The following is a 26,791-nucleotide window of genomic DNA, read 5'->3' as shown; positions in this document are numbered from 1 at the left end:
TGGCCCCGAACCACGGTCGGTGAGCGTCTCGGGAGGGAGCCGAGGGTTCCAGCCCCAGGCCGGGAGCTGTGCGCAGGCGCACTCGCATCGCTGTCGGTACCCGCGCCCCAGCCCCCAGCCCCCAGCCCCTGGCCGCGGCTCCCCGGCCTCTCTGAGTGGGACTCGCCTCAAGCGCGGCCCCCGACGATGACCGGCTGCACGGACCCGTCTTTTGGCCTTTGTGAGAAGTGATAACGTTAATAAAAACGTGTAATTAGAACAAATAATAAACGGCATCCTGTATTTGACGGATTGGCCGCATTCTGGTTTAGAGGCTTTGCCTGGGCGTTCCCGGAAACAGTTATGACCGTCACTCTTATCTCCATCCATTTAAATAATTAAATTCTGAGCACCTGCCCCCCCCCCCCCTCTGGAATTTCAGGCCACTGTAATTCCCAAAGACGAAGGGGAGACGAACTTTGAACCCGGGATGGTTGACAAAAGCCCGTCCCTACCTCCGCTAGCCCTGCCCACACGCTAACGGCCGTGGCGCGTGGCATCTTGGGAGTTGTAGTTTATCCCCTCTCCCCACATTCTGACCAAGGCGGCGTTCGGATTCTATTTCCCAGAGTACCTTGCGGGAACGGAGCCCCGTCAACAGTAGAGATTAGCTACCAAGGACCTTGGCTGCCGCGGGAGAGGCCCGCATCCGCTAAGGGGCTGTGGCCTGCCAGGAGTGGTGGTGGGTGGCGGGGGTGGGGCCTCCCGCCGTGGTTGGGGCGGTAGGAAGGTAGCGGGGTAGCGTACATTGGGGAGGTTGGGGTCTCCGGGGACCGGTGAGTGATGACTGCAGGGCTGGCGGGCTGGCAGGCCGGGGGTGGGGGCTCGTAGGGAAGGCCCTCGACGTGGTCCTTCCTGCCTGGCGGGTGAGGTGGTGACCTGGGGCCGGGTACTGCCAGGGACGGGGGGCGGGAGAGAGAAAGGGGGCGTCCCAGTGACCGTGATGACCGCACCCCGCCTTCTGGTGCCCAGCAGAATGCTCAGCCTGGACGCCAATGGAACTGTGATGTCATCGATGTGGGTAGTCCCTCCAGCGGGGCAGATAGCCACCCTTCTACACCTCATGCCATTCTAGTCCATGCATGCCACAAAGCCTCCCAAAAAAGATCCACCCAGTGAGCCAGAGCCCTTTCTCTTGACTTTTTGCATCCCTCAACTTGCCTATTCCTTATTCCGAGTTGTTGATGGAATAAGGGATAAACGAATGAAGAAGGTAGACAGACCAATGCCTAAAGAGACACAGATGAGCCCAAGCAGCCAAATCTGATAGAGAAGAGATGTTGAAGGTCCCAGATGTCCGATAATGAAACATACTGACCTGCACTCAACCTAGAGGTGGAGACTTCCGGTGGTCTATACTGGATGGGTTTTTTCATTGTGTTAAGGGAGGCTTCAGTCAGGAGGGAAAGAGGGTAGCCCCTCCCCTCCAGAAAGGACTGATTCAATCCAAAAGGCCATCCACAAAATGTATGTTTTTTAAGGTAGAGAGTTGACAAAGTGGTCGTCTTCTCGCCCTCATGCTCCTTCCTTTCACACAGGGAGGTCACAGATATCTCATCCAAGGAGGAATATGATCTGTGATGTCAGACATCCTCCCTTCCTGTAGGTAACTTGCTGTTTTGCTTTTTTGTTTTTCACCAAAACATTTGTGCTCTCTGCCTTGTACAAATCAACTCCCCAGCCAGTTATGGACATGCTGGTTTTAAACAGCATTTTTCTCTTACGACTCCATGCCATAAGGGCAAATATCCATGTAGACACATTATTTGTAAATTAGGGAGAAGTCTTTCTCTGAACCCTGAACACCTTGTTTACTGACACCAGTTTCCTTCACTAGGGGAGATTAAACATGATGTGGTCACAGACTTAACCATCTGAACTGTGTAACCAATGACCCTGTTGACAGGAGTCCCAGGAGCCCTGAGATGGTAGGTAGGATACTCTGATATTCTTGTGTAGTTTGATAGAGTCAGGGAACTGGAAGAAAGGGAGCCAGAACTGGGCCAAAAGTAGAATCATTATGTTTGGGAGCTTGATACTTCTTGACAGGCAAAGATTTCGGAGCCTTTAATTGTTCAGTTGAAAGCATTTTCCCTAGTTTCTGGGGTGGAGATACAGTTGCATGCTACAGGCTTTGGGACGCTAGGGCAAAAAGACTTGCTTGTTATGGTAGCTTCTTTGGTTGTTGGAAAGCAGTAAATAGTAAAGACCAGTTAGGTCCCCTAATGGTCTGTTGGCTAGTGAACACAACTATTTTTCATAGAATGGGCCATCCTAGGAAACTAAATAGGAAAGTTTTATAATAAAGGCTCCTGTGTTTTTTTTTTATTCAGTTTTATTTTATTTTTAGTTCCAAAATCTGTCCCCCTCCACACTCTGCACCTTGTATAGTTATATAAAACAATTTCCTACATGAACTATGACCTTCCCTCCCAAAAAAAGAAAGAAAGAAAAATTTTCAATCTGCATGCCAGTTGTCAGTTCTCTGTCAGGAAGTGGATAGCATGTTTCATCATGAGTCCTTTGGAATTGTTGGTTGTACTGATCAGAGTTCCTAAGACTTTCAAAGTTGTTTTTCTTTACAATACTGTTGTTATTGTATAAATTGTGCCATTCTCTTCCCTTTATCAGTTCTTAATGTCTTCCCAGGTTTTTCTGAAACCATCACCTTTGTTATTTCTTACAGCACAATAGTATTCTATCACACTCATGTAGCATGACTTGTTCAGCCATTGCCCAGTTGATAGGCATTCCCTCAGTTTCCAGTTCTTTGCTACCAGAAAAAGCAGCTGTAAATGTTGCTTGGCTATATGAGTCTTTTTACTTCGATCCTTTTGGGGCCTGGTAGTGGTATCACTGGGCCAAAGTGTCTATACAAATTTTTGGGCAGAATTCCAAATTGCTTTCCAAAATGATTGGACCAGTTCAGGGCTCCACCAGCAGTATATTATAGTACCCGTTTTCCTACTGCCTCTTTAATATTTGTCATTTTCTTTGTCAACTTAGATCCAATCTAATAGGATGCTCTGTTCTGCCTCCTTGCTTTCTGGTTATACAACAGAAAGCTAAGTGTGTTGAAGAGAGGCCTAGATCTATCCCTCTCCTGCTGGCTCATCCCAAAAGATTAATCCCAACTCCTTGTATCCTAAATTGTAACATCCATTCATTGATGAATTGTTTTAATTTTTTTTCCCATTTAGGCTACAAAAATGAAGAAAGGCCTGAAAAGTGAGTCCCCACAATATATAAAAAGGATACCTATTTAGTAATTTTGACATCTTGATGTCTTAAAGCTAGCAAGAGCCATGATGCTTAGAGATGTACTTTCTCATCCTACCTCACTAGCCTTCATGTTTAAGTAAAAAATGAGGAAGTAAGTGCTTTTGAGGAGATCCAGAATTGAGAGAGACCCTTGCAACAAAAGCACATTCTTCTGATTTGGCTGTGTAACCAGCACAGTGATGTAGGTAGGGTGGAGATAAGAGATGGGAAGTAGGCAGGGGGAGGCCCACATATGAAAACCTTTTTAGAGTCAATTTTCCCTTTCCCTAAAGGGCTAAGGAAGTTTGGGATTGAAAGGTAGAAGGTGATTGAAATAAAGGTTTCTTGCCTGTTCCCTAGAATGACTAGAGTTCCCCTATAAAGAATTGGTATTCCCTGTGAATGGAGAGAAGGAAATGATATGTGGAAATAGAATCAACAGGTATTGGCAACTATTTGCATATGAAGGATGAGCTAGGCAGCTAGGTGGCACAGTGGGTAGAGCACTGGACCTGGAGTCAGGAAGACTCAAGTTCAAATCCAGACTCAGATACTTACCAGCTGTGTGATCCTGGACAAGTCCCTTGACTTCTGTTTGCCTCAGTTTCCTCATCGGTAAAATGGCTATGGTGATAATAGCACATACCTCCCAGTATTGTGCTGAGGATAAAATAGGATGGTATTTGTACAGTGCTGTACAAGCCTTAAAGAGCTATGGAAATGCTAGATATTATTGTTATCATGAGGAAAAGTAAGTTGAGAGTGATTTTTAGGGTTGTGTACCTCAGTTATTGATTATACAGACAGAATAGGAGTGAGTTTAGGGGGAAAATATTGCTTTGTTTTAGACATGATGAGTTTAAGATGGGACATCTAGTAGGAAATGCCTAATAGACAGTTGGTGAAATAGGCCTGGAGCTCAGAAGAGAGATGAGGGATATTTAGATCTGGGAGTCATCTGTGTAAAGATGATAATTGAATCTATGGAAGCTGATAAGGTCATCAAGAGAGACTATATAGAAAAGAGGGTGGGCTTTGAGGGAAACTGAAAATTTGGATAATGAGGAAGGGGGTGTGTCTGAGGAGTGACAACGGGAAGTCAGTGTACAAATAGAGTGATTGGCCTTAACACGGTGAAAGGCCACTTCATCAGAGACTAGAATTAAGGAACAGAGATTAGAAGATGATGCCATGAAGTGGCTTTTGAGATCTAAGGGAGGGAAGCTCACAGTGAATGGCTTATTTTTCCTCCTTAAAATAGGAAAGGGAGTAACATGGGAGGCTTGGGAAAGGGAAGATTTGAAACTGCATGCAATAGCATACCAAATTATGTAGGTCCATGCTAGCATTAATTCTCCTAGTCCTCTGAGAATTTAATTTTGAGGACTCCATTTGGTGTTCTTACTGGTAGACTGAAGAATTATAGGAAAGGAAGGGGAAAACTAAGCCTTAGTACAGAGTTTCATAGGTGTTTTAACTAGATCTTGGGATGCATCTGATTTGATATCTTGGAAAAGACATTCTCCTCAATGTTCTTCTGAGTTCATGATGTTCCCCTTTCTGTTCCAGGCTCAATTGATGATATGCTTAGTGACCTCTTGGATGATGACAGTAAATGTTCCCTTATTGGATTTTCTTTTGGATTAGATTGGGCTTGGTATTTCCCCCAAAAGTTATCTTTGTTTTTCCTTACTTTTCTCTTTGGTCCCAGAGCCTATCCAACACACATTCAATTCAGAATTACTTCAATAAATTTCTAATCAGTTAGTGATGTATCTGAATGTGACCTTCTAATCCAGAAGGTCCAGAATTTTGGATACAGTCACCAAAAGCCCAAATCCTAATTCATTAGGGGAAGAAACACATTCCACTCCTTCCAATTCAAATAAGATTTCCTTTGGCATGTAGAAGTAAATCAGTGACTCTAGTACTACATAGGCCATTATGGAAAAGGAGTCCTTATTTGACCCACATACCCTATAACTTGGAACATCCATAGGCCCTTTATTTCCCCAAGGTGGGGTCAGGTGAGTGATGAGATCCTTCTCTCCACCCCCACCCCACATTGGCTCTCAGAGGGCTAGTGTTTGAATCGTTTTAGTTATAAAGCCTCCTTCCCTTTCCTTCCTTTCCCCCACACACAAATTTACCACTTGAAGGATGTAGTCACTTCACTCTCAGGTTATGCCTATGGTAACCTTGGCATGTACTATTGTCCTACCACAGCAGTTTTGTATAGGGGTGATAGAAATTTCCACTCTCTTGACCCTGGGCCCTTTTCATGGGGCAGCCACATGACTCCTGATTTTTATTTTCAGCTATGCCTGCTGAGAAGCCTCTCCAGCCAGCTGCAAATCCCAGCCTAGGATCATCTCGGGGCTTTTCTTCGCGGGCCAGAAAAAAGTGAGAATGAGTCAATATGGATCTGTGGACATACATTTTTATCCACCATTTCTTGCTGCTAGCTTGACCTTCCTACCTTCTCCCTTACTCTTTGTTTTGCTTCTGGCCCCATTCTCCCATTCCCTGCTGATGGTACTTGTTAGTTCATTGAAGTTTCATGACATTAATGAAAATACCTGTGCTCTTGTTTGGTTTCTGCCACTACTTGTCAAGGTAACTTCAAAAAAATGACAACTGCTCTGGGCCTCAAGTTCTTTATCAGAAAAAAGTATTCAATTATTTCAGGAATTGGATCCATGAACTTTTTTTTAAGTTTTAGTAACTATTTCAATATAATTAGTTTTCTTTATAATCCTCTCTTTCATGCATTTGAAAACATACTGAAGTGTCCATTGACTTCATTAGATTATGAGAATGTATATAATACTAAAAAAAAAATGTTTAAAACTGAACTAAATAATCTCTAAAATCCCCCTAGTGCTAAGATTTTGACCCTTACTGAGAAGAGATTGTTGAAAGCCATTTACACCTCCATCTTCTCTGCCTTTCTTAGAATTGTAAGCTACAGTCAGGAAATCCATCAGTTTTAATTCTCCAACTCTGTTGCCAGGTCCATTCTGGAAGATGACTTCTTCACTGCCATGGCAGCCCAGGCAGGTGCAGATGCTGAGGTGAGACAGACCCAGGTCACTGCTATTTGTTCCTCTGTACTTATTGGCCACGGGCAGTGTGTGATGGCTAGTGTGACCTAAGCTATGACTATGAAAGGCTTTTAAACCCCTCATAGTGCCTAGTTTATGTTTAAAATAAATACCTCAAACCTACTTAGTGAACCCACAGCCAAGAACTTCCCTTTCCACTGAAAGTTCAGCTGATCACTGGAACTCCATGAATCTGTTGTTTACTTTGATTTTATTCCTCCTGCATGCTTCTCCTGGGTACCTAGAATCATGCCCAGCCTTGGAGGTGGGTGTTGGCAGAGCCTCTGAGTGCTTATGATTGTAATGACCCTTCCACCTGGAAAGAATAGAAAGACAGAGAGTACTGGGTGCAAGAGAGGACCTATTTGTATCCCATTTGCTCTTTGGCCCTCTGTGTACCATCTTCGCTTGCAGGAGTAGAGTGATATTATGGTAGAGTTGGTATTTTTTGTACTTATTAATGTATGTCCTTCTACATATTTCCTTTCCTGGGAGCTCAGTTTTCTGATATCTCAGAGGCAGACCCACAGGCTTTGCTACAGTCTATGAAGGTAATGAACTATTTTCATCATTTCTTAATTTTGGGAGGAAAGTAAAATTTGAACTGAATTGATTTTGGAAGGCATTTGCTCCATTTTAAAAAATATTTCTCCAATTTTAATTGTATTTCTGAGGGATTTTTGTATAAAACAAAATAAAACTCTGCTGAGCCTGATACAGGCAGTGACCTTTTAGGTATTTATACCTTTGGGTATAATTAGACCTTTTCAGGGTGGAGAGGCTTCCCAATACTAGGATCTTCTTTTACAAAAAATGGAGGTTACCAGTAACCTAGTTGCTAGAGTGATCAGGCCATTGGTAAAGACAAGAGCACCAAGAAGCAGTTATTAGCCTGGGATGAAATGGGGCAGTCACAAGGTAGAAGACTCCGCTAGCTACACCATTTGCCCTGGGCAACTTTTCACTGCTACCATACAGGAAACAAACAGGGAGAAAATGTTTCCTCTAAAGACTGCTTCCCTGGGGTCCTAGTGTTTCCCCATGTTCATTAGCACCCTACTGCTTGCCCACTGCAGTGAGTACACTTGTCTATTCAAGTATACATGTAAGCTTTACAAGTTTAAGGGAATGTTGTGGCTCAAATTTTAAGATTAAGGCAAATTACTAGTATGTAATTTGGCATCACTCAGCTAACTTGGCCCTGTACGAAGCACCAAATAACTTCTTTCTGTGTTCCTTGTTTTCACTTTCCTTTATTTCAGCAAGCCCCCTTATCTAGGCCTGACTCTTGGGACTACTGTCCACATTCAGACCCAGGCTAAGACTTCAGTTCCCTAGGTCTTTGGAGTTAGGATATTTTCTAGTACAAGCCTTAGGTTTTACTCTCTTTTGGCTTCAGGTAAAAATGCCCTCCATGGTAGTCATTTGACTTGCTGTTTCAGTTGATGACCTCTGAGTTCCATCCTTTGGAATTTTGAGCCTCTGCTGACATTTTTGGCCCTCTTTTCTTTTCCTGTCCTACTCTTTCAAAGAAATTCTCTAGCTCCCTTTGTTTATTCACAACATTCTCTGAGGTCACAACTTACATGGGTCAGCCTAGAGTTTTTATCCTCTTAGGGCTGGATCCTTCCCTCTCAAAGATGAACTAATACATATTCCCTCAGATATTCTTGTTATTTAGGCACTTTGTTCTCCAAGAAGACAATGTTATTGAAACAAGCATACACCTTCCTTTTAACTACTTTCCAATCTGCCTTGCCTCTACCGGGCAAAATGCCCTAAAGTCCACTGTTATATTTGGTTTTACCTTGTCCTGGTTACCTATAAGTGATACCTTTTCACTAAGGAGTCCATTTTAGAGCCTTCATTTATTCAAAGTTTTCTTCTCATTAGCTCACCATTCACCAACTCCAATTCCTTTCCTTTGGTAGCCAGCCAGAAAGAGCTAATCTAGAATCTATGGAAGTGTGAAATGGGGAGTCAGTGCTAAGAAAGAGACTGGAAACTTTTAAAGTCTTGGAATCTCAGGAACATCTTTTAGCATATATAGGGCATTGCCCTAATTGAAGCCTTTCCCTATATGAAAAATGAGGGTAATAACAATTCCTAAAGCTATTGTAAGGAATGCCAAATGAATTGATTGCCTTTGCCTAATGAAAACCAAGAGTACTCCAGTGGGATCCCTCCCTACCCTCCTGATTTTCTAGGATATGGATGACATGGATGCTGATCTCTTAGGCCTGAAGAAGTCTAAACTAACTAGTAATAAAACAGCTGCAAAAGATTCTGGAAAAGAGGAGTTTCCTGGTGATTTCTCTAGACCTACAGGAAAAGTGATAGCCAATGATAGAGGTGAGCAGGAAGTAACTGAATTCATCGTAAAGACTAGAGATTTGGAAGAAGTTTGGATTATCGATTCCTTGTCTCTTTATACTTAATTCAGCAAACATTAGGCACCATACAGTACACAAGGGCAGGAAAAGAACAGCTAGGAAAGAAGTATGATGCAAGTATTGAATTTGGATTCAGTGATTCTGGGTTCAAATCCTGTTACTACCTGTGTAACTTTGAACAAGTCACTGCCTTCTCAGTACCTTAGAGCTTCCTCATCTGTAAAACAAGGAGGTTGGACTAAATAACCTCTTGGGGTCCATTCCAGCTCTAAATTTTTCCTCTTTGATCTAGATCTTTGTCTAGATCTTTGATCTAGTTTCTCTAGAACACAGATTTTGTGAAGAGGAGAAGCTTTTAGAGCAGTGTACTGCCCTCTACCCTGGGGTCATGAGGCTAAAAAGAAGCCAAGAATATGGCACAGTCTGTCTTCTTTCCAGGACTACTGTAGCACCTCTGACCCTAGCTGGGAAAGGACTGGAAAACCCAGTTAGGTTAAGATGGAACATTATATTATGGAATTTCTTTTGAATCCTTATTTCATCTGGAGATTCTTGTCATAGATTTAGCTCCCATACTCTAGGTTGTTCTATAGAATCTTATTGCAATTGGATGGAGGTGAGCCTGCTTCCCACAGACCATAAGTCAGTTCTGTCAATGACCTAGGAAGAAATGCATTTCACCTTAGGGATGCTCATCTTTGTATCCGTCCTTCCAGAAACCCCTGTCTATTTGGGTGACATGAGATATATGAGGGATGGTGAGAATCGACAAAAACTGCATGCCAAAAAAAGAGAAGAGAAATAAATAATTTGTTTTTTAAAAGATGTAAATCTGATCATGCCACTCCCCTACTCAACAAACTCCAAAGGCTCCCCATGGCCTGTAGTATAAAATATCAAAACAAAACCAAACAAAACTGCATGACTGTATTTCCCATACTTACTTGCAGGAGAGAACATTTCCATCAAGAAGCCTGTGCCTTCTGCTGGGAGCCCCGGGCGCCCGTACAGGAAGTTTTCCTTTGATGGTACCACAAGTCCCTATATTATACTCCTAAGGTCCCCTTAGTTTTTAGAGTATGGCCAACTTTGCAATAGACATTTGCCTTCTTTCCTGAAGGAAGTCACCATATACGCTAGATGATGAAGAGTAAAGACTGATACCAAAGATCTTATTCCTGCCCCAGTGTGGGGGAGCGGAGTGGGGGCGGCCCGAAATCAGAATTTGTGTGGAAGATAAATTTTAGGGACTTAATTACAAAATAAGATCATGGACTTTGGAACTTGAGGTCAAGCTACATATGTCTACGAATCTTTAGAAAAATCACCTTTCCCTTCATGTTACATTTTGTCTTGTCATCTTACAAGTTATATAGACTCACTGTGTACTGAAGTGTCTGGTGTATTCATATTAGATTGGCGATTAGCAGACCACCTGACCCCCCATCTTTATTCAGAGTCCCTCTTATAACAAACAACCTCCTAGGATTTAGTAAGAGTTTGTGTTTAGTAAGCATCTGGAAACTTTAAGAGAAGGCTAAGAGCATGTTTTGCATAAATTTCCCTGGAACTTGATCTCCTCTTTCTTTTCTGGATGAAAGATTTAGAAGACCCCTTGGCAGGGCTTCTCTCTGATGAAGAGGAAGGAACTGCCAAGAAGCCACCTGTGAAAGAGAATAAAATAGTTCCTGAAAAGAGCCCTACCATAGTTAAGAATCAAGGTAAGAGGAGAGATGGATGGATGACCTGTTCTCATTGGGTGAGTGGTTTAGCAAGTAGCAGAATGTGTCAAGTCAGGCTTTTCTCATACTAAAGAAATAGCCCAACCCAGGGGAAGGGAGCCAACCCAGCAAAACCCTAAGACAAACGTAAAGGGCACTTGGCCAGAACTGATAGGGGATCTCCTTTTCAGAACATGGATGGCAGGAGCATGGGGCATGTGAGCACAGGGCTGTGACAGGTCCTGCAGACTAGAATGGGGGGAGGGGGAATTTGGTGGGCTAGGATACCTGCCATTCTGCCTTTCTTTATGCCCAACAAGAAAGTTTGAACTGGAATAGTGTAAATTTTTTGTGTTAGGAAGAACCCACTCAGAGCTAAGGGTCAGAAACTAATTCAGGGAGTCTATACTTCTCTAATGCTACTTTTCTTTGATTATAGCAAGAAACTTTTGGGCATTGTGTCCTGAGTTCCATTAGGTTTCTTTTGCTTTTCAACAGAGTTGCATTTTATTAATCATAACAGCGTCTACATACATTTGCTTATACCCTTTGACCACCAAACAGCTATTCTTTTTTTTTTTTTTTTGAGGCAATCAGGGTTCAATGTCTTACTCAGGGTCACACAGCTAGTAAGTGCCTGAGGGCAGATTTGAACTCAGACCCTCCTAACTCCAGGGCCTGTACTCTATCCACTGTATCAAACCCTTAAAGAGTTGTTTCATGCAAAGTTTTTGTTGTTTTTTTCTCCCAGTCAGTAGTTTCCCTTTCTCTCCTAGTTGTATTGGCTTTGTTAATGCAAATGCTTTTCACTTTTGTATAATTGAAATTATCTATTTTATTTTTTGTGATTGAATTTCCCTTTGTTCAGTTAAGAATTCTCCCCCTCACTGTGTTTGAAAAGGTGTCTGATCTGATTTTCTTGTAAATTTTTTGTTGTAGAATCTTTAACATTCAGGTCATGTGTGTGCAGTTTTAAGCTTACTGTGGTTTATGGAATGAGATATTGCTCTAAACCTAATTTCTATCAAATTTCTTAGCAATTTTCCCAGCCGTTTTTGTCAAATGGAGAGTTCTTCCCCAAGTAATTTGTATTCTCACTTTTATTGAACACCAGGTTGTTGAGTTCGCTTGTTTCTAGTTCATTGTCGTCTAGTCCATCCTTCTGACCTCCCTTTTTAACTTTTCAGCCAATGCCAAATTGTTTTGATAATTACTGTTTTGTAATATAACTTAAAGCCTGTAAGTGCTATTCCTCCTTTCTTTCATTCCTACTTTATTTTCATTATTTCCCTTGAGTTTCTAACTTTTGGTTCTCCAAATGAATCAAAATTCATCAAATGATATTTTTCCACCTCTATATCTATATCTATCCGCTTAGTAATTTGATTGGTATAGCAGTATATATATAAATTGATTTAGGTAGTTTCATTTTTATTATATTGGCATGGCCCAGCTATGATCACTGAATGTATTTCCTGTTATTTAAGTTGTTCTTTATTTCTTTAAAGAATGTTTTGTAGTTATTATCTATGTAGTTCTTGAGTGATATATATGTGTGTGTGTGAAAAATAATAACAGATTCATGTAATCAGTGTACAGAAGGTGGTTTGACTTGTTTCTTACACTGAACCATGCTGCTTATTTTGTGGGGACCAAATTAAGTTCAAGATGACAACCCTTGGTGGACATCATGGATTTATGGGCCTCTTGTAGTGATTCTTTGCCTTCCTGAGAGTCCTTTGCCCATAGATTGGGAATTCATTCATTCCAGATGATCTGTTCTCTGTTTTCTAAACACAAAATGCATTTTGTCATATATTGTCACCTTCCAGTCTTTGAACATAATCTTGTCTATGCCTTTAGTGCCCTCCCTTCCTTTTTCTGTTTCTAAATCACATCCTTTCTTTAAGGCCCGGCTCAGGTCTTATTCCCATTTTCTGTGCATCCCAGCTTTACCCCCGGTAATCTCAGCCCTCAGAACTCCTATAGCATTGATTGTTGGTTGTATTTCTGTGACCATCCATATCCTGCCTTGCTATTATTTACCCAGAGTTCTATTTTTTTAGATACCTCTCTTTCTTCAACTCCTGGTGACACACCCATTCAAAAGAAGGAGGAATTGAAGTTTGATGATGGGGATGACCTCATGGCCACCCTTGGGTTTGGAGACAGTCCAAAGGCAGAGGGGAAGCAGGAAAAGGGAATCCAGTAAGGCACTCTTCTGAACTGAGATGCCTGCATCTGAGCAGCATGGCTTTCTCCTTATATAAAGGAGAGAACAGAGGCATGCAGTTGGAAGGTGGGGACATTGGGGATAGAAGTAATTCATGTTGTTGAGGTACCTATGCCTCTATCATTCTACCATGTCAGGGATGGGCCCCGTCCCGCTCGCGCTAAACTGGATGAGCTATTGGGACGTGGCACTGCCTCCAAGCTCCTGGAGAGACCTGGCACAGGAGAGCTCCACGAATTCAAGCTGGATAAGAAGTACCAGAAACAGCCTGGTGAGTGGGCCCCACACCCGTCTAGAGTCAGAAAGGGAGGGCCGTCCCAGACATGGCCACAGGCTCCTTGTTTCACAGACAAAGAAGATCCCTGGGGAGATGATGACTTTGCCTTTGGAGCCTACCAGCCCACAGTGGTTTCCTCCTCTGAGGGCCGACCCTCCCGCCGGCAGTCTGTCAGGTAAGTAGGGACCTGACTGGGCCACTGGATCATTGCATGCCCTGAGAAACAACCTTCCTCAGGCCCTTTACTACTTCTTTCAGAATCACCCAGCTTTGTGTGCCACTGTACCGAGGGCTCATAACCTGCAGCTTGTGAACTTATTTTTTGAATATTATTAACAAATGTATTTCATGTGTAATCCTATATATTTGATTTTATGCCTTTAAAGACATCCTTCTGAGAAGAAGGTCCATAGGCTTCGCCAGACTGCCAAAGGGGGTCCATGCCAGAAAATCGGTTAAGAACTCCCACACTCTATTATGTTACATTCTGATTGGAATAGTGAAGATATTCAGTTGGAAGACTGAGATAACAAAATCATCTTCCTCTGGATGTAGCCTAGCACAGGGGGATGAGCAGTGACCTGGTAGCTAGGAGACCTACACCAACACATCACTATTTATTTTGTATACTGAACCTGGGCCCTGTTGGGCAAAGGTTAACAGAGCAGGCTATGGGACAGACCTCTCTCCTTCAAACTTATTTATTCCGTTGTCTTGAAACAGGTTCTCAGCAGAGAGTCTCACCAATCCCAAGGGAGAGCAATGCTCCAAACAGAGTGTACCAGCCACAGCCAGCCCTGCTCATACTGGGAAAGGAGGAGCTGACTGGTTAGGCCTCAAGGATGGGGACTTTGATCTGTTCCCTCCATCTCCCACCAAAGAATCCAGCAAGGCTGGCTCAGCAATGGCTACACCTTCAGGACCTAGTCCTGCATCCCAGCACTCTGCTTCCTCCAGTCTACCTGAGTCAGGGAAGAAGCCACCTGCCGATGCTATAGCTATCCCTCATAAAGCCAGCCTATCTCCAAAGCATGGAACATCAGAAGAAAAACAAGAAGACGACTGGCTAAGCCATGCCTTGTCTCGGAAAAAATCTCAGAATTTAGCTAAAGAAGAGCAATCTGGGACTTCTAAAGGCCTGAGCCCTACCAAAACATCAGATCTTCCCCTTGTCAGGTACAGATGTGGAGACTGTGCATTACATCTTACAGAGCTGGGCTGGCACACTGCAAGTTAATTATCTCTGGGGATCAGTCAGGCAGGTGCTGTAGGAAATCCCAGGGGCATGAATCAGGTGTGGTCTGTTGACTTCAGCTCCTTTCCCTTATCATACTGTGCTTCTTTTGAGTCCATAGGTAGTACCGTGGGGAAAATATACAGAAGAGCTTTCATCTTTAGGGCTTTATCTAGGCAGAGGGATCAGGGTCAACGGGACCACTATAACACCTCTACTCCTCGATATGAAGATGAGGCAGAGGGAAACTCAAAGGCAGCAGGCTGTTTTCCTGATAGAAATTCCTGCCTAGACTCTGTTGTGGTATGAGGAAAATCACCTTCTCCAGAATCTGAATAGATTTGGGAGTAAACTCCGGCTATCTAGAGCAGTAAATAAAATGCTGTTGAATTGTAGATGTAGTGCTTCTGTCAACTGCAGGTATTATCTTAAAACAAGGTTCAAGGAGTAGGCATGTGGATCAGCCAGACTGCCTGAAAGGATTGTGACTCAAGAAGGAAACCCTTAGTGGTGATTCTGGGAGGGAGGAATTGTGAAGGTAGAAAGGAATGATGAACTGAGGAGGGTAGAGGCTACTCAGGAGGGTAGTACCTGAGAAGAAGAGATAGAAATTCAGGGAAATTTTGTGAGTGGCCCAGGAATATTACCACACAATGAGATTAGGTGGTTTCAGAGAGAACAATCTTGACCTGAAGCTGAGGGCCAAACAAAAAAGAGTCTTGTAGCTCTGGCCTTGGATTTAGGGAGTAGAAGTTGTGAGGTGAACCATCAGGGAAAGAAAAGTGACTCAAAGAAGTCAGTCATATAATATATAGCACCTACTGTGTGGCTGGCACCATGCTAATAAGCACTTTACAATTATTATCTCAGTTGATCCTCACAATAACCCTGCATGGTAGTTGATATTATTTATTCCCATTCTACAATATGTAGAGGAAGCTGAGGCAAACAGAGGTTAAGTAACTTCCCCAGGATCACAGTGTGAGGCTGAATTTGAACTAGGATCTTCCTGACTACCCACCACCTGCAACTGACTTCAATCACATGGGACTAAGCAAATACTTAGAATTTACCTATTCTAACTATAGTTCATACCCTGCATTCTTTCATCTTAATAGTTTGTATGCTTTTCACTGCTCCCTGTGCATGTCACAGAAATAAAGGAGGAAAGTCCATGAACCCCAAGGATACAGCTTTAAAGGAACTAATGGTACCATGTGCAGAGGAAATGAAAGGCCATCCATTGGCAAAAAAAAAAAAAAAGCACCAGGGAGCCTTCTGTGGGCAGACCTGAAGTTTCAGTGATCCATACCTTATGATTTGGCCTTTTTCAGTCAACCTGTTGCCAGTACTCAAGGACCTGAGCAAACAGCTGCCAGAGGAACCCCAGGGACAGCACCAGAAGCCACTCCTGCCTGCCCCAGGAGCAGTGGGTATGTCTACACCCAGGGCTCTTGGGAGATAGGGAACTATGTCCTCAGCAGAGGCTGGCACATAGATATGACAAGCCCTTTAGCTAGTGGGAGCTGAGGTGGGGGGTTAAACTGTACCAGGTCCTCAATTCCTTCTTTGGAACTTTGGTACTCATCTAGAATACATTGCCTCCAGTAATAATCTAGACTTCCAAGTGAACTGGAACTCATGAGAAACAAGCTCTGTCCAGAGTCATGTCCCTCACCCATCAACACCACTGGTCCCACGCCCATGTCACTCTAGGTTCTCAGGACTCTCCAAGAAGCTCCTTTCCCTCTCCCTTCTCCTTGTTCCTTAAAGGAGAGATTTCTTTTCCTTCCCTTTGCACAAAGGAGGTACTGTTCCAACTCCCCTTTCCACCCACTTCCAATCTCTATATAGAGTTCCCCCAACTGACACCCAGCTCAAGACACCAACTGCCCTTGTACTTCCTGCTGCTGAACCAAAGAGAGATGCCCTTCCTGGAGAAGTTCCCAGCATTGGTAGGTTTTCCTTTCCGTGTGGCAGCTGAACCATGAGCTGTTAGTGTCTGGGGATCAGTTGTAGTACCTTTGTAAATGGCTCCTGAGGAATCTTCCCTGAAGCCAGTTTCTCCCTTGGGCATCTATGAGAGGCCTGTCCATAGATTTTGAGCTGCTACTTATTTTTCACTTGTTGCATTTTTCAGACCTTGCAGCTTGTATCCGGAGATCCCAAGAACCAACAGGGACTTCTGTGCCTGTACAGGTAGGGAGGTATAGGTGAACAGGTGTTCAAAGCCCTCAGTCTTCTTCTTCTAAGGAAATTCTTCCTAACTCAGAGACTCATGTTTTCCTTCAAAAACTTCTAAGAAGGGCAGGCAGGTGATACAGTAGATAAAGCTTTGGCCTTAGAGTCAGGAGGACATGAGTTCAAAGCCAACCTCAGGTACCTATTAGCTGTGTGACCCTGGGCAAGTCACTTAACCCTAATTAACTCCCCGAAAAAATCTTGTAAGAAAGAAACATCACCTGGTGTTTCTAGAACTCCCATCCTAGATATTTCTGGGCATTATTATGGAGCCAGAGTTGGTAGGAGAGATGCAATTACCACCAAGATAGGAGCAGTTAGAAATGTGTACCATAAAGCAAGGTTACAGTTATCCTAATAGTTCATTTTGAAAGTATCCTTCCTTAGACCTTTCTACCCCCCCTTCCCAATCTAATCCCTAGGCTCAGGTCTCCATTTCCTGAATTAGCCAGTTACCTCTAGTTCTGGAACATTTGGACAGGAGGTAACTGTACACTGCAAAGAATCCATACAACATGTTCCTAGAGATAGATAGCTCTCATGATAGGAGCAGAGTTTCCAAGACCTCAAAGGCAGCGGGTTTTCAACTTTTCTTATGTCATGGACCCTTTGGCAGTCTAATGAAGCCTATGGACCCATTCTCAGAATCATATTGTAAATGCAAAAAAGTAAAATACTTAGCATAACAAAGGAAACCCAAGGCTAGTAAAAATAATTATTTTGTCCCATATAAGTTTACAAACCCCAGATTAAGAACCTTTGATCCAAGGAGACTAAGAGTCCCATAGAAGAAGAGTCTGAACCCTTATCAAGAGTTTTCATCCTGACCCTAAGACTTGGAAACTTATCTAGACATCTAAAGCATGTTACTGAGGATAGAGGAGAAACGAGACTGAAGCCTCCCATTTTGTGCAGAGAGAGGCAATGATTCTTTTTTCAAACTAGGCTAGTTGAGCTGCTAGAAAGCACTGGCTGTGAGTTCATGGTCTCTCTCCTTTGATGAATGGTCAGGTCTGGAATGACTATCCAGATGCTGAAGAATTGGGGTGCAATTATCTCTGGCCAGGTTTTTCTCCATTATTTCACATCTAACCTGCTGATGGTTCTTTCTGACTCATGCAGGGCCTTCTCCCAGAGAGTCTGGCCTTGAGTTTGCTGCCAGGAGGAGAGTATCAGAAGAGGATCCTGGCTGCACAGGCTCAGCTGCAGTGCAGCACAGCAGAACTCCAGGAGGAGCTATTAAAAAGTCAGGCCCGACAGGCAGAACTGGAGACCCAGGTGAAGGGCCGAGAGAAGAGGCGACATTTTGGGCAGGAATTTTAGTGAGCTAGTCAGAGGGATACCGACACCAGGTGTGCAGGAGCGTTGTTAAAAACACAGCGACAGGAGGCCTGAAGGGGAGATGAAGGTCTGAGAAACGTCTTCCCTCTCTACTTCCCAGGTGCGGAAGCTGGAGCTGGAGAGAACTCAGCAGCATATCTTGCTTGAAAGTTTACAGCAGCAGCACCAGGCGGACTTGGAGCTCATTGAGAGTGCGCACAGGTAGCCATCGCCCCGCCCACTCTTTGCTCTTCTCGTCTTCACCCTACTGTAAACCTATGTACACAAGTCCAGAGACCTTAGCTAGATTTCTTTAGCTTCCCCAGATGAAATCCCAGCCCCAGTTTTGGATTAAATCTTAATATTAATCCCATAGACTAAGTTGACAGTATTTTTAAAAAATTCTGGAGATTTCCCCCATGCTTGAAACACTCTCCCTTCTGGTCTCTGCCTCCTGGTTTCCTTCAGATCTCAGCTAAAATCCCTTCTTCTGCAGAAAGCCTTTCCCAGTCCCCTTTAGTGCTGGTTCCTCACCTATAAGATTATCTTCAGTTTATCTTCTGCTTGTCTTATTTTTACCTAGTTACAGCTTGTCTCTCCCCATTAAACTATGAGCCCTTTGAGGGCAGGAACTGTTTTTGCCTTTGTTTTTACCCCCAGCATTTAAGATAGCTTACCAAAAAGACTATTTTATGGAGAAGTCACACAGGGCAAGCATCCGTTTGTGGCTAGAAGAAGCAATACAAGGACACTCTCAGGGTCTCTTAAGAACTTTAAAATTTAGCACCATCTCCACTCCAATTGTTCATATGACATCGTTGAGTAGAGCCTTCTGTGGTAGAGCCTTCAGAGCTCATATTGGTCTGATCAGCCACAGTTGGACCCATTGTACCTTGACCCCAACATGGTAAAGTCATTTTGGTCCTCTCCATGCATGAACGATACCAACCAACCAACTTAACATCATATGGTAATGTTATCCAAAATAAATCCCAAAACCTGAAAAAGTTTTAGAAAAAAATTTGGTCATTTGGCAGGGGAGAGCAGGCCAGAAAGAGTGTGGCTGTCTCTCCTCCAGGATTTGGGAGGTTTGTATTATATAGGATTCTAACAAGAACACCAGCACACCTATGCAATTAAGCCAGCTTGAAAGCAAAGTCATTGAGATGGATGTCAGTAAGTATAAATATTCAGTAAAGTTTGGGGAAAGCCAAAAGACAAGGGGACCCCAAAACACAAACTTTTGGTGGAACCCAAACTAGACTTGGATGAACAAACCCAAAGCATAAATGTGGGTGGATCCAGGACCTGGGGGAATCCAGAATATTCTTTGTAGCCATCTCTGGCATTCCTGGATAGTTACTCAGGTCAGGGTGACATTCTGGGTTCAAATAATCTCTAGTCACATAAAGTTAAACAATATGATAATTAATATGTTTCCCAAACAATATAACAAAGCATTTTCCATAGTAAGCACTTAATAAATGCTTGTTATCAACTTGAAGTGCCACTCTGGGTGCTAGGCTATCCCCCTTTTGAGTCCAGCCAGCTGTGTGTTATTGGCAGGAGCCGGATCAAGGTGCTAGAGACCTCATACCAGCAGCGAGAAGAGCGACTCCAGAGGGAGAATGAGGAGCTGACAGTTAAGTATCTGTCTCACTGCCAGGAGGCTGAGAAGACCCGAGCTGAACTTCTGGCACAACATCAGCGTCGTCTTGCTGCTACTGAGCAAGAGAAGGACAAGGAGATTGAGAGGCTCCAGAACTTACAGAAGTAAGGGGCAGGCCTAGGATGAGGGCTCTCTCTTTAGGGAAAATTCAAGTGTAAGCTATTACATGCTTCTGTCTTTGCTCCTGGGAAACTGTTTCCTACTAAAGGAAAGCCCAAAGTGGACAGCTTCTGACTAGTACCACACTTAGTATTCAGTCAGTCAGTAAGCATTTATTTAAGCTCCTCATATGATCCAGGAACTATCCTAAATGTTAAGAATAAAATCCTCAAGGAGCTCACATCTAATCTTTTTTTCCTTCTGGTGTGCTGGTGTTGGGACAGTGCTAGCTCCGGACTGATTCTGGAATCTCGGAAGTAGAACAAAGGCCAGATCAAATCTCAGAATGGATACAGTTCTCCCAACTACTTCAGCAGGATGAACTCTTAAAGGGATTTATCCTATTTATACCTTATATGGTGCCAGCATTTTTCTTAATGAAAAAGAAAAGGGCGAGAAAGACATAGAGGGGCTTGACATGGCCCTTTAAGGACATTCAGTTTTGCAGATTCCATCAGTTGATTTATTAAGCACCTATTACACACCAGTCACTGGGCCTAGTGCCAGGGATACAAAAAGAAGCAGAAGACAGTCCCTGCCCTCAAGGGGGAGATAATACAGAGACATATACAAAGCAAGTGCTATACAGGATGAATGGGAAATGATTAACAGAAGGAAGGCACTGGAATTAAGAGAGGTTGGGGAAGACTTCCTGTAGGAGGTAGAATTTTAGTTGGAACTTGAAGGAAGCCAGGGAAGTCAGTATTCAGAGCAGAGGAGGGAGAGCCTTCCAGGCATGTGGGATGGCCAGAGAGAATGCCTGGAACTGAAAGATGGAGCATCAGTATCCATGCATTGAAGAATATCTGTCAGGGAGTAAGGTATAAGAAGTCTGGATAGGTAGGAGGAAATGAAGTTCTGAAGGGCATTGAATTCCAAAAAGCACTTTCTATCTATTCCTGGAAGCAATTAGAAAGCCAGTGAAGTTTATTGAGTAAGAAGATGGCATGATCAGCTCTGTGCTTTAGGTAAATTATTTTAGGGGCTGAATGGAGAGTGATATGGAATGGGGAGAGACTTGAAGCAGACTGACCTACCAGCAGGCTATTGCAGTATTCCAGGTGAGAGGTGATGAGGACCTGCACCAGGATTGTGGTGGTGTCAGAGAAAGGGGAAGCATTTTAGAAACATGTTGCAAAGGTAAAATCGACATACCTTGGTACCAAATTGGATATGGGGTGCACCATTATCTTCCTGTTTTCTCTGATGGCCTCCTCTACTTTCATCCCTCCTCACCTGGGTTTTCATTTCTATGCAGTGCAACCTTTACTAAACAGCCATATAAGTAACAGAAGGCATCTGACATTGAGATATATATTACAAGGGTAAAAGGAAGACACACTCTTCTCTCCAAGCAAGCTACCCTTTCCCTACTTATACATGGATCCTAGGGCAGTAAAGCCAAAAGCTTTCCCCTCCCTTACTCACATGGTTTTTGCCTTGGCATTCAGGGCATCCATCCTAGAGATACAAAAAGACCACAAGGAGCAGCTACAAAAATTGAAGCAACTGAAAGATCGGGAAATTGATGCTGTTACAAGTGCTACTTCACATACCCGGTAGGCCCTGTGCCCTGTTTCTTCTACATCCAGTACTATAAGCACTGACCACCTGTGATGATATGGCCTAAAGCTATGCCTTAACTCTCTCAGGTCCCTCAATGGGGTTATTGAACAAATGGAGAAGTTTTCCTGTAGCCTTAATGAGCTATCATCCCGTGTGGAAGCCACTCACCTTTCCAACTCCCAAGAGCTAGAGATAGGGGCCCGTCAACGTGATAAGCAACTCCAAGGTACTGTCCTCTCCACACACCATCACAAGTAACCCAGAATAACTAAGAAGAATGGAGATGTTCTGTGGGCCAATCTGGAAATCAGTATCTGGCAGTAACTGTCTTGGGGCATTGTCTGCAGCTCTGCAGGAAAGGTTGACTCTGCAGCAACGGGACATGGAGGATGAGAGGAACAGACTGCATGAGATCATCGGGAAGATGGAGGCCCGGCTGAACGAACAGAGCCGTCTCCTAGAACAGGTGAGCCCTTGAATCTTGTGTCCAACCCTGCCTCTCCATTATCACTCTGACCACCGTAGTTTAAGCCTTCGTTACCTCATACCTAGATGAGGATTAACAACCTCCTAGCTGGCTTTCCTGACCCCAGTCTCCCCCTGCTCCAGTCATCATGTATAGAAACTTCCAATCAACCATAAACATGATTTTCATCATGTCATTTCCCTGCTTGAGAACTTGCAGTGATTTCATATCCTCCAGTATTTCATCTGAATTCTCTGCCTAGTTTTCAAGGCCCTCCATAATCTGTTCCTCCTCTTTATATCTCAACTTGTTTCCTATTTCTCTCTCCAACCTCTTCTCCCTTGTTTCAAGTCAAACTGTCCTCTGCTTCTCCCCTAGATGTACCATGTTTGTTCCTACTCAGTCATGTCATTCCCTTAAGCTGGAATGACCTCCCTCTTCTCCTTCTATCCAAAGTATGGCTATCCTCTAAGACTTCATTTCCCAGGTCTTCTACTCCCGTTCTTATTGATCTCTCTGTCCTCTGAATTAAAATTTACATTTAGCACCATGAATTTTATAGTTAATCATATAACTCCACAGCCTTCCCTTATTGTTTTCCATATGTGTATTAGTGTTTTTTCCCTTACTACACTTTAGGCTCCTTAGTGGGAGGGACAACCCCTATGCCTTTGTATTCCACAAAGCACTTAATAATCAACAGTATTTTTCCTTGATTAATGGAGGTCATCAAAGCACAGAAAGATGGAGAGAAAAGGGGAAGGAGCAGGAAAGGGATAGCACTGGTCTTCAGATATCCTTAGCTGAATGCATTTCTGAAAGGGTTCATATGTCAGGATTTATATAGAAATTAGTCTCAATGCAGAGGAAGACATAAGAGTCAGACCAGAAACAAAAAGTTCCTCTTCCTTACTCTAACATCATCATGGGGACTGATCTATAGGAATCCCATTCCACTGATCTTCCTTTTCATTATCTGGCCTTCCAAGAAAGTGCTTGTGACAAGTCACGGAAGGAAAACATGGAGTGGCCTGACTTACTGTTCCTGGGGAGAAGTCAGAGCCTAGTCTGGTGAAAGGCACACTTCCCTTAAACCTCGACTTTGGGGTCTCATACAGGAACGCTGGAGAGTGAGTGCCGAGCAGTCCAAGGCAGAGTCCACACGGCGTTCCCTGGAGGAACAGAGGAGGGTCATGAACCAGCAGCTCAGCATGGAGCGGGAGGAGCTGGAGAGGGCCAAGGTAATCGAGCAGCTTGAGCCTCAGTAACCAGGGCCCAGGGGAACCTGATACCCTTCTCCTTCTCTATTTCTTCTTCCTGTTTCCCAGAATGCTTTACTGGAAGAGCAGAAGTCAATCATGCACAAGTGTGCCGAGGAGGGCCGGAGGCTGGCTGCAGAGTGGGCTGATTTCTATGCCCAGCAAAAGCTAAGTAAAGAACGGGCACAGCGTGAGGCTGAGCATGTGCTGCAAGTGGACTCACAGAGGGAGGGCACCATCATCCGTCTGGCCAAGGTATGGGACCTCAACTTTGTGCGTTTGTTCTCTAGAATTGTTGGGGTTTCAGAGGAGACAGAGCATCCCTGTTTCCTTCTAATCCAGGCCTTCAGCTTGACTTGACTGCTCTTCTTTCTAGCAGTCTGTGCCCCATGAGCAACTCTCAGCAGAAGAGCTCAGCTCTTTGCTAAATATAGTCAGTGTGATACATGGCTGGATAGACCAGCTTGGGAAAAGAACACGGGGTTGGCCTGAACCTGAAGGAGAGGCCCTAGGGTATCCCCCTCCCCACAGAAAAAGGGACCTGAGACTTTAATTGCAGAAGATAAAGGACATTCTCTTTGCAGGAACAAACAGAACTGAAGATCAGAGCAAATGAGCTGCGGGTTCAGGAGGAACAGTTGGCCGGAGAATGGGAAATTTTGGAGCGGGAAAGGCAAGCACTAAGGCTGGAGAAGGAGAAGATCAGCGCAGCTGCTGTACGCATCAAACTCCAAACCGAGGAAGTTGAGAGCATGAGCAAGGTGGGAAGCCGGGGAGATGCCACCAGGGGCACTGGGAAGGCGGGTCTGCCTAAGGGCATTGGGAACAGTCAGAGAGCCACGCCCATTGGTCCTGTCCACAGGTGGCCTCTCAGAAGTATGAGGAGGGGGAGCGGGCTCTTATGGAGGCTCACAAGCTGCAGTCAGAGCACCAGACCCGGCTCCAGGTGGTGCAGCAGCAGCAGGAACGACTCCGGCAGCAAGAGCAGCAACTTCACCAGGCAGGCACCTTTCCTTTCCCCTGGCCTCTGCAGTCCCTCCCCCTCCTCTCCTTGTGAGAATCTCACTGATGCCTTGTGTTTGTGCTTCCCCTTCATTGGTGCCTCTAACTTTCCTGATATCTCCCAGATGCCTCTGAGCCTTCTCTCGTAAACAAAGAGTCCAGCAGAACCTCTGACATGCAGTTTCCCACCACAGTTGGCACTCCACTTCTCTAGCCAAGTTCACCTCCCGTCTCTGTCCCCTCGTTCTCCTCTGCCTTCATTTCACAAGATGTTCTGCACCCTCACAATTTCCTCATTCTCTCAAATTCAGGAGAATTTGAATTTGGCTCAACAAAGGCAGAAGCTGGATCATCTTCTCCTGGACATTCCTTCTCCCAGCATGGGGCTAAGCCCTGCCATCCAGGTCCTAGATTCTTCCAGCCTGAGTGGTGAGTTGGCTGCAGAAGTGAGAGATGCCTTGCTGAGCTGATCTCTGGGAGAGTAAATATGGAAGAAGTAGCTATTTAGGCAATCCACAGCCAGCTTAATAGGGAAGAAGTCTTGGGTCCAGTTAGTTTTCCTGACTCCTAACAAGAATATACACAGTCCTCCTGTTCCTTCCTAAGAGCCGGGCACTGTGGGCCTGAAGGAGACCTTGTCTCCCATTGACTCTTTCAGCCATCACCTCTCCTGCCATTGCCATTCCTGGACACAGCCAGCTTTCTCCAGGCCTGGGCCCTTCCCACTTTCATGCTCAACTGGTGCTGCTGAAACACATGGCTGAGAAGGTGAGTGAGTGTTCCCTGGGCAGTCAGCTGTGGCCTCATTCCCGTGCAGCTGCTAAGAGGACCATTTGCACTGATTTTCTAAAAAGATAAAGGTGCAGAGGTGAGGCTGGAAGAATAGGAAACATGGCCCAAGAATTAATGAATGATGCTGTCCTCACCCTCTGTGAGGTAGAGCCAGATAGGCAAGAAGGAAAATGTATCAGATGGCAGTTGGCTAGCTGTCCATTCTAGAGTCCTATCTCTGTATGTACAATGAGGAGCTGGCCTCTGCCTTCTCAAGGCGGGAAGACTTGCAACATCGTGACTGCTCCCTATGCCCTGATTTTATTCTCCCACACTCCCTCCTGCAGGACCGGGACTTTCTGGAGGATGAGAAATTCTTCTTGGAAACATTGAAGAAAACTTCATATAGCATGACACCCTATACAGCCTGAGGATGACTCTGGCCTGCCAGCAGGAAAGGTCAGATGCTAGAATGGAATTTCTACCTACTGCACTCTGCTGACGTGTCTGCCAGTTCTCATCCCATGGCATCAGCAGAGATGACACCACTACAAATCATGCCAGATTCCTCCCCTGTGCCTCTGAGGTACCCACTGGACTACCTACAGCCATTTGCCTAAGCACACCCACATGTTCCTGGTTACCACATTCAGCATCAACAACAATGAGTGGGATAGAGTAGGGGACAGCTTTTCCACATCACTGTGCTACTCTATTCCATCTCAACAGCTGACACCCCTCATTGCTGGCCACAGGATCTGGCCAACCTCCCGGCCTGCCAGAGCTGCCACCTCTGGGCTAGACCAAGCCCAATACTTCTCAGTCATGTAGTAACACAAAGGCAGGATTCAGAGTAGAGCCCTCAGATGCCATCTTAGTGAGCTTCCCCAGCTCGCACAATGGCTCCACAGGAGCTGGAGTGTCCCAAAGTGATGAGGTTGTGCTACTTAGACAGTCTGCTGGCAGGGCTGGTTTTCACAGGGAAGCAGAGCACCAAGGAGCAGCTGACAGAGCTAACACAAGGAGTCCTCCCCCAGACCTTAGTCACCAGTCCCTGGGGGAGATTGGAGCAGGCATGCATGATTTCAACTGGAACTTAAACAGACTTCTGGTTTCACCAGCCACTCTTACACAGAAGTCTGTTCATTCTCTCTGTTCCCCAAGCCTGCCAGGCTAATGAGCTCACTCAGCTGAACCACTCAGCCCTGCAGTTTGTTCATGAGATCCTTCCATTTGTGCAGGGCGGGGCAGGGAGCTAGAGAAAGAATGCCGCCTATTTGGGTCACCTACTATGGAGCAAGGCTATGGGGTAAATGAAGACAGACAGCATCAGATGTCACAGCTTCGTTCTGCTCTAGCTGCAGAGGGTAGCTAATAGAATCTGCTGTGTCCAGGCCTATGCCTTTTCAATTTTCTAGCATGTGGGCAGTATGCCAAGACTGGCCAGGAAGATGGCAAGGGAGAGGGAGGATTGAGGGATCAATCATTGTTCCATGTGGAACCAAGGTCAATTTAGCTCTTCAAATAAAATCACAATTCCAAAACTGCTTCTGCCATTAACCAGTTTATCATCTACCGTCAGAAAACATCAGTAAAGCAAACAGGCAGGGATGAAAGATTTGCCTGGGCTCCGTGGAGGTAAAATGTAGCTCCCTCTTCTTTCATAAGTTTGCACAGAAGCCTGTTACTTACCTTTTCCCATAGTTCACATTTTTGTTTAATAGGTCAGTTAAATTTCCTGAATTCCCACAATTTATGATGCATTTCACCCAGTTTCTCCTTGTTTTTCAAACACGCTTAATAATCAGTTGCATGCTTTGAAATTAGTTCCAAAGAGCAGGAAGGAGGTCCCAGACCCTTCTGAATGCTAAGCACCTTTTTCAGAGATGTCTTCTGGCTCTATAGCAACCCCACAAACACTCTCTACAAAATTCTAAATGTGCAGATCCTTTTCAGAACGCCCTCTGGGTGAATGCCTAAACTGACACCAAGGAGAGCCACCAAATAACCTGCCGATTGAGGAGGCCCTGTTGGTTGCCTGGTATAAGGAAGAGCCACAGTAACCACCCTTCTCTG

General features: G+C 44.5%; 1 protein-coding gene across 14 annotated transcripts; it reads left to right on the top strand.

Moving 5' to 3' along the window:
• The first annotated feature begins 493 nt into the window (after window positions 1-493).
• Window positions 494-26,262, top strand: FBF1 (Fas binding factor 1). 14 transcript variants are annotated; one of them, XM_072645743.1, is made up of 31 exons: window positions 635-721; window positions 1,578-1,641; window positions 1,877-1,967; window positions 3,240-3,267; window positions 4,870-4,911; window positions 5,619-5,703; window positions 6,314-6,374; window positions 6,905-6,955; window positions 8,612-8,756; window positions 9,748-9,825; window positions 10,399-10,518; window positions 12,585-12,726; window positions 12,889-13,022; window positions 13,101-13,203; window positions 13,752-14,204; window positions 15,597-15,695; window positions 16,117-16,217; window positions 16,403-16,461; window positions 17,626-17,781; window positions 17,945-18,045; window positions 19,390-19,596; window positions 21,103-21,210; window positions 21,304-21,443; window positions 21,565-21,683; window positions 22,802-22,924; window positions 23,012-23,197; window positions 23,527-23,703; window positions 23,805-23,942; window positions 24,256-24,373; window positions 24,603-24,712; window positions 25,063-26,262. In XM_072645743.1, the coding sequence occupies exons 3-31, from the start codon at window positions 1,965-1,967 to the stop codon at window positions 25,144-25,146; spliced, it is 3,471 nt and encodes a 1,156-aa protein (XP_072501844.1). In that variant the 5' UTR covers window positions 635-721; window positions 1,578-1,641; window positions 1,877-1,964; the 3' UTR covers window positions 25,147-26,262. The 14 variants fall into 14 exon arrangements, with proteins under 14 accessions (XP_072501855.1, XP_072501856.1, XP_072501857.1 ...); XM_072645744.1 differs by having other exon boundaries at window positions 1,578-1,645; XM_072645745.1 differs by lacking the exon at window positions 1,877-1,967.
• Window positions 26,263-26,791: the final 529 nt, after the last annotated feature.

The sequence above is a fragment of the Notamacropus eugenii genome, chromosome 2 (genome assembly GCF_028372415.1).
Source record: "Notamacropus eugenii isolate mMacEug1 chromosome 2, mMacEug1.pri_v2, whole genome shotgun sequence".
In the NCBI taxonomy this organism is placed as follows: Eukaryota; Metazoa; Chordata; class Mammalia; order Diprotodontia; family Macropodidae; genus Notamacropus; species Notamacropus eugenii.
This window is presented reverse-complemented; position numbering and strand designations above follow the sequence as displayed.

Excerpts from the sequence above, each read along its gene's own strand:
- FBF1 (XM_072645743.1), top strand. Across the intron at positions 4,912-5,618 it reads TGACCTCTTGGATGATGACA|CTATGCCTGCTGAGAAGCCT; the intron begins GTAAATGTTCCC and ends TTTTATTTTCAG. Across the intron at positions 23,198-23,526 it reads CCATCATCCGTCTGGCCAAG|GAACAAACAGAACTGAAGAT; the intron begins GTATGGGACCTC and ends TTCTCTTTGCAG.